A 12639-nucleotide genomic window follows, 5' to 3' on the forward strand; every position below is an offset into this window, starting at 1 on the left:
ATAACGAATTTATTTCCATCTGGCTGTCGGAAGTTGGTCCATACACAAGATACGTGAGAAATTAGTAATTTGATCAATTCAGGAAATTGATAATCAATAATTTGATCAATTTATTGTGACAGCAAACAATCATAAGAACCTTGAAGAAAGTTCATATTTTTAAAACTTACAATTATCAGGAAAGAAACGCTTTTCTTACTACTGGTGTTTTTTTTTATTCTGGACTTGCCGAAAAGACATCCTGGGTTGGCAAAGCACTGGGCTGAGGACCTTAGGGTACAGTGGAAAGGAGCGATAATTTTCACGCAAAACAAGGTGAGAGTATTAGAATCAATGGCACTGCTTTCTTGTGCCAGCATCTGGATGACGTGACAGATGCTGAGTCTCAGAGCCACCTTTTAAATAGGGTCCTGTTGGATGGACAAGTCCCACTTACTGGATGGACGGACAACAATATTATTAGAAATTGCTGCTCCGCGTTCGTTCCTGGCAGTACATTGATAAACCCCTTCGTAGGTCTCTGCTTTCCCTTCGCTCATGATGTTGATTGTGAGGGTTCCTGAGCCGGGCTTCATGGTGACCAGAGGGTCCTTATCTATGTCAAAATGAGTCCCGTTTCGGGTCCAGGAGAAGCTACCCAACACATAAAGGATTAAGCTTGTTAACAGTCAAGAAAAAACAGGATTACTTACTCTTTAACAAATTCCTAGCAGTTCTGTAGGTTTCCAGAAATAGTGATTAGATGGTAATGTTCAGGAAAAGAGCGACAGTCTCCGTACCTAAAATGTTTCACTGAATCATGACTTAGAAAAAAGTGCTGGCCATACATTTTAAGGTACATGTCTTCACTGGAACTAGCTGAAATCTGTCTCAAGGAAATCATCACACAAATTGCCTGTCATTTTTCAAAGAAAATACAGAAAGTAGGTCTCCAGGGCACGCTCTCTTAGAGTTTTATTAGCATTTTTATTGTAAACTCCATTGTTCACAGAGTTGATAACCTGTCTATAAAATTTTGCCCTGGGCTGCAACGTGACAAGAAAGGCTTTCCCAAGTACTAATACATGTGTGCGTTTGAAAGTGATGAGAGCAGTTTCAAGTTACCGAAATGCAAAGTGTAAGTTGGGGGCGGGGGGCGAAGTAGGAGGAGTTCAGTTGTGTTTTCAAGGTTGGTTATCAAAAGTGGTAACTCAATAAAAAATACATTTTGAGAATTTTCAGTTCTAGAGATGGTTTTGTAAATTTCTTAGGAAGTATTCCAAATTGCCAACTGAAATTCTTCTTTTTCAGTTTTTTTTTTATACAAAAGACTGCCTTATAGAAGTCACCGCGCCCATGTAATTAAATACTTTATAACTAGTCATACATCAAAGTGGCCATGCTCACACCAAGGCATGAATCTCGAAACTTCACTATGTTTTCCTGGACCACTTAGATTTCTCTTCCCATCGCTTATCCTTGCGTCAGTGGTTGACCCAACATCTGGGGGCAGGAGGTGGCAGGGGATGGGGGGGCACGGAGGAGGCAGGGGCCAGGAATGCTGCTAAAGATCCAACAGCCCTGTCCCCACAACAAAAAACTATCTGGCCCCAAATAGTAGTGCTGAGGGGGAGAAATCCTGCCTTACAGGGAGTCGCAGGAAGTATTACGTCAGTGTGAAACGGAAGGGGAACTCCGTGAAATGACATCACATTCGGGCTCAGTGCCAGAGGTTTCCAATAATATGGCAGAACGGACTGCTTTGAAGCAAACCTCTGATGGATGTTTTTGACATACTTAAGTATTTACCAGGTAATCTTTTTCTCAGGTGCCAACCTGTGACAATTGGGTAAGCCTGGCAATAGACTCAGAATTGAAAGATCTAGAGGGCACCTGGGTGGCTCAGTCGGTTAAGCGTCTGACTTCGGTTCAGGTCATGATCTCACGGTTCGTGAGTTCAAGCCCCACGTTGGGCTCTGTGCTGAGAGCTCAGAGCCTGGAGCCTGCTTCGGATTCTGTCTCCCTCTCTCTTTGTCCCACCCCCACTCATGCTCTGTCTCTCAAAAAAACATAAGCATCGAAAAAAAATTTAAGGAAAGGAAAAATCTAGAAACTTTCACTTCCTTCTTACTTAAAAATCCACATTACATTTTAATAATAGTAACCCAACTCTCCTAAACTCCCATATGTTACTGCGGAAGTGACAGTATTTGCTAATCAGCTGAGGGACCTTGGCTACGTTGCCAAGCACTACCAGGCATCAGTTTCCCGTCTATAAAATCTATCAGTTGGACCAGATAACCTCTCACGTCTCTCCCACCTCTAAAATGCTGTGCAATGCTCATGCCAAGATCCATATGGAGAATCCGGAGTGCTGAGCCCTGCCAAGTCTGAAAACCCACTTAGGGCTATTTTATAGATCTCTCCAGAGCAAGCACAGATCTTTGAAGTCACTAAATTCAACTTCCTTATTTTACAGATGAAGAAATGAGGCCCAGAGAAAAATGGGTGCGTCCATGTTACAAGGGCAGGAGAGCCATTAGAAGAAGGCTTTCCTCCACATCTTGCTACCATTTTTTGAGCATTTTGTGAAGGGTGTGAGTACAGAAATGCAATTTATGTGGGTTTCCAAGAAGAACACTCTGACTTTTATTCATCAGAAAGACAAAACCATGAGCCTACACATGATACTTCAGAGATAGGCAGACCTGAAATTAACTTCAATATTAATAGCGATGCTTATTTCCAGTTGTGGAACAGAGCAGAAATCACACCCACCTTGGAGGAGGCTTCCCTTTGGCCTCACACTGGATCACAATATTCTCTCGAGGGTCAATAATGTAATCTTTTGGAGACTGTTGAGTAATGGTTGGAGGCTGTACCACTTAATTGTAGAAAGAAGAATAATGTAAAGAAATCATTTAAGATCATCGTAAAAATCATTCTGTCTATATCCAAGTCACCCACCCCACACTAAATATGCTCCAAATGCTTTTAGCAATTTCTACGGTGGCAGCACAAACCTCATTAGATTTTCAGCGAAACGTCTCCTAAAACTTTGAAGTCAAGGCACAACTTCCTTTTGGTGACTTTATATGGACTCACAGAGCCCATTTTCCCCAACTAAGAGTTTGGAAAAACAATCACCAAGACAAGCTTGATATTAAGACAGTTTCTTTTCTGATGTAACAATGAGAAATTCTTCTGATTTTTTTTGGCTCAAATAATGCTTCTCAGTAAAATTTAAGTTAGGAGGTAAACGGGCATTTCTTAGGAGAGAGTAACTGACTTATAGTTCATTAGTGTGCTAATGTAAATTAATATACATTGGGAACAAATCAATTTGAGAAGTTACCATTTAAAAATGGTTAAATCAGAGAGTCGGCATGTCTTATTAGAGGCAGGTGGTAGGTGACTACCAGCAGCAAAGATAAAACAGTCTCCTTTAGAAGATCGGCGGAATTGGGACGTGCTCGGTTACAGGAGACAGCATTTCCGTTTTGCTCTTTAAAGGGTTATCCGATCATTCATTTTCAAATCGTACGAGGAACATTCTGAGTTCTGACCCAGAACAATTAAATCCGAAGGAAGCTGGTATCTGCACGTCCAGTGCTCAAGTTACTCGTAAGATCACCATGTCCTTCGTGTGAAATCAGAATCACAGAATGTAAGAACAGGAAGGAAGTGGGGAAATAATCTATTTCAACCTCGTTTGTTGCTCAGGGCAGCAAAATGGCTTGACTAGAAAGGCACATGGCAGAGAAGAGAACCAAACTCTCCCCGTAGGAGCCACTGCCTTGTACGATGCCGGGGAAAGCCATTTACACAGACCAGTGGTTTTCAACCTAGGGTCCCCTCGGGGGACACAGGGCCATTCTGGAGGCCATTGTGGTTGTCACCACTGGGCGGGGAGGTGGTACTGCAATCTGTTGGGCAGAGGCCAGAGATGCTGCTAAACACCTTACAGGACAGTCCGCCCCACTCCCACTGCCACCTAGATCATTCCAGCTGTTCATATTTCAGCTCTTCCCTTTCCTCCGCGCCCATGCTCTGTGCTTTGTGAAACCTCTTCCACCTGCCAACCGGATCACTTCCTGAAGCTTAGTAATTGCCCTCTGCTCTTGTCTTTCTTTACCGTGGTTAATTGTTGCCAGGGCTAACTTTACCACTTCTGCGCCTAATGTCCTATGCATCTGCAAACGTCTCTCTGTTCGCTTGTTTTGTCTCTGGTCTTGCTGCTGTCCACCACAACAGACACGACAATGCTGGCTCTGACTAAATATCCAAATAACACCAAAGGAGAGATGAAAAGCAGAGCTCATGACTGCCCTCTCTTACTGCGCACCTACTAAATGCTGGATACTCAGCACTATCATTTCCTCCACCATTTAGCAAGAGCCGCCCCTGTCTCCTGCTCCCACTCAGCCGGCTGCTCGTCCTCACCTCCGCCACCTTACAAGGAACACTCACTCCTGCTGCCTTATCAGTTCCCAGTGCTGGTTAGCACTTTGGTCTGGGGGTTAAGAACCAGTCTGTTTGCTTCTTACCAGCTGTGAGACTTCAAGCCAGTTTCTTAACTGCTGCAAGCCCTTAGTTCCTTAGAGGGAAAATGGGGCTTAAAAGGGGTATCTATGGTGTCTACCTCCAAGGGTCATCAGGAGGATGAACTTAAAGAACGTGTGTAAAGTTCTTTGGGCATGCCAATACTGTAGTGGTTCAGCGTTAGCTATGTGTAAATTATGATCACAATCATTTTTATTTGGACAAGCTTCATCTTTGAGTAATCTTTTAGGCTCTGGGAATATAGAGTTTGGGATGACAGACAGAAGCCTGGAATTTCACACCTGAATGGTGGACACCCAGGTGGCCGATGGGGGGACTGTTGGGGTGACTCAGTCCAATTCCTTGTACTTTTCTGCAAGTGACAGAGGTCTGTCTGGTGGTTTCAGACCCAGAACTTGTGTTCACACGTCTGCAGGAGAGCCCGTTCAATGCCATTTCTGACCTGCCAGGAGTGTACTGCTTACCCACACCTCTGAACAGCGCGTAGGTCCCCTGGCAACGAACAAATGCTTCGAAGCGATAGGGGGAAAGGTGATTTTACATGGTTTTCCTGGTTAATCCAATCTCAAAGGATCTTTCAAATGCCTGAAAACTTTTTTTTTTTTAACTCTTTTTTAGGTAGATACTAGATGCTGCCCCACTCACTGCCCAAGACAGCAGAAGTTTTGCTTAGAGCAAGCCACTCGGAGACGATGTGAGCGGGGACTGCTTATTTGTCGTTTGCACACTTGAAAACAATGTTCAAATTCACTGGAATTTGGATGGAATGCTAGTCCATACAGTCCTCAGGCCGAAGAAGTATGGCAAGGCGTACATATGGCTGCTGACTTGGGTGAAGCCTATGCATATGTGCTCACCTTCTGAAAGATATCAAAAGACAAGCCTTAAGCCCAGCAAGCATTTAATGGCATTTAGAACCAGACAGTAATTTCCTTTAAATTTTGTGAATTTTCTCATTGAGTTACATCAGATGTGAATAAAGCTTGGAAGTTAGTAGAGCAGAATATTGGCAAAAGAAAGAGTAAATACCTGAGTCCTCAGAATTCATGCAGGGAACATATTAAACTTGCTTCTTGGTATTTAAATGCAATGTTTAGCCATAGTAAATGCACATGCTTAAAACGACGTTAGTCACAAATCATAAAGTTGTGCATTCAATTCACAGCATTAATTCAAAAACAAAGACAGGGTCAAGTTTTCACACTGCCTAGTAATTACAGAAAGACACTTACAGTCTTCAAGAAGTTTTGCTTTTTCCCCATCAATATCAGCAGGTGAGTGGGCAAACAGGATTAAAGAAAACCAGATGTTAGTAATAAGAACGTTAGAACCCTGGAGACCAAAGGGGCATCTCGTCTATTTGGTTTGACCTAAAAAATCAGTACAGTGAAAATGGCGGTTGTGGAGTCGTAAAAGGAAGACACTCCCAATAATGATTTTGTTTCCTCCTGTGGCAGCGATCCCACACAAACATGTGGAAGAACAAAAGGAATGCTGTAGGCAAAAAAAAAAAAAAAAAGGATTCTTCTAGGAATGGGGATGGCTAATTCCATTCCATACATGTTGTGCCGGACAAGTAATTATGTTCAATTTGAAAAATAGCTGGAATCTGCAATTAATCTGAGTTGTCACATGCTGCGTCGCGTCTGATCCTATTATCCCAGACACCACTATGCACGTGGTCATAATGCCTAACAATGGGACAGCACTACAGTGACAGTGCTCCATCCGTGCCAAATGCAGTTTGTTTTCTATTTCTGTGGTTCGTCTCCAGGTCAGGAATGGAACTTTTCAGCCGGTAGCATATTTCTGCTTCAGAATCCCTCCTCACCCAAGGGCTGCTAGGACCCACATCAAGGAGCAGCTCATGCAGAAGAGGTGTAGGGGACAGGGGCAGGGAAGAAATTACATTAGCATGCAATTCAAATGATTCTGCAGTGCCGCCTGTCACTTCTACTTGTAAAGGTTAATACAGGAGCGGCATTGTCCGTGACTTTCTTTTCATCATGGTGATGCCTCTTCTCCATTAGCAGCGGTAATTGAGTTAGCCCTCGGTGACTGTTCCCCTCTGCTGGTTAGATTAGGCAGTCAGATTAAGGGAGAATATATTTAACACAAGAGAGAACAAAAGCCCATTTCTCTCAAGGGCTTTTGTCTCTCTCCTGGTAGGGCAAATGCTTACTTAGGCAATCCAACTCCAATGGCCTTAGCCAATCATACCTTTTTGTTTTTGTTTTTGTTTTTGTTTTTAACTGAAATGAAGGGCAATGAATGAATACTTTATAATACTTTAATAAATAACGAGATGTTGCATTTTATCGTCCTTTAGACCATAGATGCGTGGCAAAGGAGGTCTCCAGGGAGTGGGGCAGACCACATCCCTTCTTAATGTCTTCCCACTGGCACTTGCAACATCCTTTGGCAAAAAAATGAAATTCCCGACAATGGAACGGCCCCCAAGAAAGTGCTATCTTCCTTGCACCTTGGAAAGCTTGCCAAGCAGATGTCCTATTCAGGAAGCAAATGGATTTAAAGAGGTCATGGAGATCAACAGTAAAGGATGAATCTGAAGTACAGTAATTGTCCAAATTTGAAATTCTGCTTCCATTGCAAGAGAAGGGACTGGTTGGAATCCAGCATTATCTTTATTGTTCACTGCCAGGCCACCCAGAGAAGGAAGAGCTCAGCATGTACTCTACTATCAGGAAGGGGTGGGGGGGGGGGGGGCGCTGGAGGTTAAGACAGTAGTCCCCGCTGTCCCATTTTAAATTGTGTTTTTGCAGATGACTTGTTTTCTTCTCAAAATTTACCTTTTGGTCTTTGATCACATCTTTTAAGCCAAAGATCTTTCTCTAGGCTGCAGATAAGACACACGTCCTACATCCAGACTCCTATTTAAAGGGACTTTTGCCTTGTTGGAATCAAGAGAAATGAACTGGGGCACCTGGGTGGCTCAGTCGGTTGAGTGTCCGACTTCGGCTCAGGTCATGATCTCACAGTTCGAGGGTTCGAGCTCTGCGTTGGGCTCTGTGTTGACAGCTCAGGGCCTGGAGCCTGCTTCGGATTCTGTGTCCCTTGCTCTCTGCCCCTCCCCCACTCATTCTCTCTCTCTCTCTCTCTCTCAAAAAAAAAAAAAAAAAAGAAAAGAAAAGAAACATTAAAAATTTTTAAAAAAAGAGAAAAATGAATTATGGGTTGTTTGGGGATACTGAGGAGCATGGGGTTGGCTGAGAAAACATCCCCCAATCTTTCCAGAGCACCCTGAGTGCATGACGGGAGAGGGTGGAGTAGTGGGGAGGGGATAAGTGGGGATGTCCCCATGGCCGTTTTAAAGTGATTGAGTTTTCTTGCAACACTGCTTCGATCAAGAGTCGCCTGTTGGATCAGGGGAGCCCACGATTCGCTCCTTTTCCTCCCCCCCCCCCCCCCCCGAGCCACATGGTATACAAAAGGCACCTGAGGAGGAAGAAAGATAATGATAGGGAGGGGACAATGGTCTGACCAGTTCAATGGCCATTTCTATGGTGAGACTCTTTATAAACACCAGGTGCTTGGAGGTAAAAGCCAAATTAATTTTGATTAGCTTTTCAGTATCACACAGACACCTTCTCCATTCACACGGCTCACAGTGATGGGAAATGCTGGGGAGGCTTTAACTCCCAGGCCTAACAGCTTTGAAACGTTAATACTTACGATCAAGTGGTACTTCCAGTGCACTAATCATCTGGCACAGGAAGAGAATCAGGGCCACTCTGCCTGCAGGTAAGCGCTTCTTTTTCGGCATTATTTTAAGCTGCATTAGCTGAACTCCTGCTGAGACCCACAGACTGTATTTCCTTTTCTTCTTTCGCAGAAGATTTGCGTGCAACGTTTAAATAATGTTCATGCAGGGAACTGAAAAAGGGTAGGATAAGAATTATGGTGTATTAAAAAAAAAAAGAAGGCAACGAGAGGAAGTCTGCAGCACAGAAAATCAGTTCTGTATTATACATGAACTCCAAAAAGGAACTAACGTTTAAATATTTAACTTTCAAGGCTGGAATAATCATTTATTCATACGTCAGCTAAAATCAGGTCAGAAGCATTTGTAGTGATGTCAAGTAAAATCTGTCTACTTGGCCATCCTTACAGTTTTCCCATTTAAAATATCTGCATTTATATCGGAGGCCTACCATGTCATTCCTAATAGGAAAAAAAGCTGGGCATATAAATCGATTGGCAACTGAGGGAAGAGGGAAGGCCTAATGGCTTCTCCATGCTAGAGATTATCTTTGGGAAAGTCCAGGGCACTGTGGCAAATTTGCTTCAAACCTCAAACACTCATTTACCAGGTGAACAGCCAACAATCAGGGCCTTCCCCTTCCCTCACTGAGACTACGGTGGCAGGCACACCCGAGGCTCCAAGTTCCAGGCCTTTCTCACCACAGTCACCCCCCTCAACAGTGGGATCTACCAAATAAAGTTCAATACATCCTTAAACAGAAAATAGAAAAACTTCAGCGATCTGGTCTCAATTTATCCTGCCAACCTTGTCTTGTCCTGTTGGCATAGAGCTATTTTTTTTGTTTGATAGTCGGCTTCTGCTTCCCTTTCTTGGATCCGTCCTGCAACATGCCCTGAATTTTCCCACCTTCTTGCCTTTGTTCACTCTGTTCCTTCTGCCTGGAATGCCCTCTCCACCATATTTCCCTATCAAAGTCCAAGTTATTTCTGTATAGATCACCTAATATTGAAACATGAGCTGATCAACCACACTAGAAGTCATTTCACCCCCACTAAGAATTCCTGAAATTCCTTTTAAAAAAAACTGTTTATTTTTCAGAGACAGAGATTGTATGAGCGGGGGAGGGGCAGAGAGAGAGAGGGAGACACAGAATCCAAAGCAGGCTCCAGGCTCTGAGCTGTCAGCACAGAGCCCGATGCAGGGCTTGAACCCATGAACTGTGAGATCATGACCTGAGCCGAAGTCGGACGCTTAAGTGACTGAGCCACTCAGGCACCCCTGAAATTCCTTGTTTTAATCATTTAATCGTGATGTATATTATACAGATAGATGCAAAGATAAATAGACTTTTTTGATACGCATGCTCTCTCCCCTACTCCTTCAGGCAAAGGTGGTGCCTCTCCCACTTCTGTATCCCTCTCCCATCACCCAACATAGTGTGCCTCACACATGAACGTGTTCGCCCCACACAGAAGAACATGAGCACACACACAATATAGACCTCTGTCCCACAGCCAACTCCTTCCCGGAATGACAGATTCAATCGTGACTTCTCATTAGTGAAGACAGAGGGGAGTGACCAATGGCTCTCTCGAGAATGTAGAGGGATGCTGTTATTGCAGACGACGATAGCTCCCACAGCTTAATTACCGAATGACTTGCGCGATTTTCATTGTCTGTGTAATTGTGTCTTTTTCTAATATCCACCTTCCCCACTAAACTAAAAGTCTCCTAAAGGGAAGGACTGCACCTTTCCTGTTCCCTATTGTGTCCCCAGAGCCCATCACAGTGCCTGGCACATGGTACAGAGTAAATGAGTATTTGTAGGAAAAAAAAGAAAGGTTTTGAGAAAGGGGAAAGAAATAGAGATTTCAGATCTTTGAGGATGAGGTTGCATTCAGAGTAGTCTGACTGCCATCTACCTAAGGCCATATTTATATTTACACTATTGGGTATGAAAACCAAACCCTTGTCTATATGGTCAACTTAGTTCTCCTATCATGCGTATATATGGAATACAGTTTATATGTATAAAAGAAAAATGAAACAATCCGGATAACGTGTTTTACTAGCAACTGAGTTCTGATTTGAACACAATTACAATTATAGCTGGGACACCTTTTGGTAACCAAATACCAAAATGCAAATACCAAAAGAAGAACTTACTATACTACACAGAGACATTATATGTATATAAATCTGTTTCCTGAATGAAACATCCATATTATGTGGTTTCATTTCAGAGCCAAGAAATTTGTCTTTCCATTTACAATACATGAACAATCACGCCCATCAAACATCGAGAGGCAGATTGAGAAGCTCCTCCAACTATTTCCAACCCAAATATACACCAGGCAGTCTTTCTCTGTGTGCAAAGCATATCTGTATCATTTCATCAGATTTACTTAGGTCTCTCGTGATTTTTCTGTGGAACACTAACTCTGAATTTCAACATAAACTTTAGGGAAAATACAAATCAATGGCGCAAATGACTCTAAAACAAGTGGATGTTACAAACTACACAGATTGAGAGGAAACCACAGAATCCAAGGAAACAATGGCAGGTATTCCTGCTTTCTATGTCAGTTTATTTCACTTAAGTGCCTTACTCTCTGGAAGAGGTGCTGGGGAACGAAAACACTTTCTAAAAGATGCACTAATAAATTATAATGCTCACACGGTCTTAAGCAACCACCTACAATTTCTAAATTCTTAACTTATTATTTACTTTGCCTGCATGCCTTAACTCTTCATCCTTCAAAGAGAGGAAACCGCCAAGCAGTTTCACAGACAAGGAGGTATCTTTCGACCCACTCTACCTTTTCAGACGCTGTAGGGAATAAAATATTGCCGCAAAATCACAGTGTTGCATAAAGAAAAAAATTAAAATTGTAAGAGAAACTGAGAAAGGACTTACTTGAAGAGACATGAGTAAATCCTCACAATGAGAGGGGGTCGTAAGCTAGATGAAGTGTTTCTTCCGAAGTAGTAAGTTAACTGCAACAACTGTGTCCAGTGTAGCTTCTGTTTGGAGAGGACAAAGCCACTGCCCTCCCCATCCTCAGGCTCCTGCCTATGGAAAATCACTCACTCCTCCTACATATGCCATCAGAGGTAAAAAAACTCCGTGCCTAAGGACAGCATTAGGTCCCCAGCACTCACTCAAAGTGAGAATCAAACACAGCTACAGAAAATTGAGCTTCCTCTCCGTAGGAGTGATGTGCTCGGCATGTCTCACAAAGAAAAACCACTGCTTCTGTGCTCTCAGTATTGATGTCAACGCCCTGCCCTGCTAGGAGCCCATCTGCCCTGTGGTCCTACCTTGCAAGGTGACGGTCATCCTCTCTTACCCGAGAACTGTGAATCAACACTACCAGGCTTATGCAATTACATTAAAACGAGTGAAACCGCACTTGGAAGTAGCAGGCATCATGTTCAGTCAAGGCTAACGAGTATGTTAGTACAACACAGCTTGAAATTTACAAAAAAATACCTGCGCAGACATTTTAAAGCATGCTTGAATAAGACAAATGATAGGTCGGTCTTTGCAATATTATTCACCCTGATATTTAAAACCACATATACTGTTAAAATGACCCCGGAGTATTGATAAACAGAAAAGCCTTTTAATATTTCTCCTCATTTAACTCCATTCAAAGCAACTCTTTGCCTGTTGCCTCCAGACAGGAAAGAAAAATCTCCCTTCTTTGGTAAACTTTTCATCATTGGAAAAGAAATACAAGTCAAGGTTCCCTTATTTCTTTTTGCCTAAAATACATATTAAATCGTACAGCAAATGCTCCCCTGAATTGTTTACCATGTATTTTAAAAGAATTCATATTAATCCCAAGAAACATAGCTCTTCTGTTACCCGCTTAAGAAGTCTTGTCATTTGAAAGAAAATAAATCTTTGTTTTTCTCTCAAGTGAAAGATGAAATTATTTTCATTAAGAAAATATATCAGCTTTTAACCAGAACTGGAAGGCCATGCATTAATCACCATTTTATTCTGGTCTGTTTGTGCTTTTTTGGCGTCCCAACATGGGTGGTTCAATGCTGACTGTGCAACGTAACACAATCTATTCTCTAAGCCAATAAACAAATATGCTTATGTGACTGGATGCCCTTTGGCACACTAATTGTTGCTTTGGTGACCCATCAGTGTCTGGCCTCACTAACTGGCCACACTAACTGAGTGTGACATCATCTTGACTGTGAAAGGCGTTTTTCAGCAGTCTACTTGGGGATGGTTACTTTCTATATTTTGTTAAATGTTTACCATAAGAATGAGCGCATTAATGTCCATTCTAGCCCATGCTTGTGCTTTTCAATCACAGATTTTTGAGTCTGAGACTATGGAAGGAAGGTCAATG

At 42.7% G+C, this 12639-nt stretch overlaps 1 protein-coding gene across 19 annotated transcripts in view; it reads right to left on the reverse strand.

Moving 5' to 3' along the window:
• The window catches only part of NRCAM (neuronal cell adhesion molecule), a 283687-nt gene that overhangs the window by 70741 nt on the left and 200307 nt on the right, over positions 1–12639 (reverse strand). For 12 of the 19 annotated variants that reach the window (XM_027071662.2, XM_027071659.2, XM_053218639.1 and 9 more), the window contains 4 exons: positions 8236–8436; positions 5775–5792; positions 2758–2863; positions 437–633 (listed from right to left, as the gene is read on the reverse strand). In XM_027071662.2, the coding sequence (XP_026927463.1) occupies positions 437–633; positions 2758–2863; positions 5775–5792; positions 8236–8341 (427 nt within the window). In that variant the 5' untranslated portion in view covers positions 8342–8436. Of the gene's footprint in view, positions 1–436; positions 634–2757; positions 2864–5774; positions 5793–8235; positions 8437–11183; positions 11333–12639 lie in introns of those variants that run through there. The other 7 variants (XM_053218642.1, XM_027071661.2, XM_053218638.1 and 4 more) reach the window with 2 other exon arrangements.

Source organism: Acinonyx jubatus, chromosome A2 (assembly GCF_027475565.1).
Source record: "Acinonyx jubatus isolate Ajub_Pintada_27869175 chromosome A2, VMU_Ajub_asm_v1.0, whole genome shotgun sequence".
NCBI lineage: Eukaryota > Metazoa > Chordata > Mammalia > Carnivora > Felidae > Acinonyx > Acinonyx jubatus.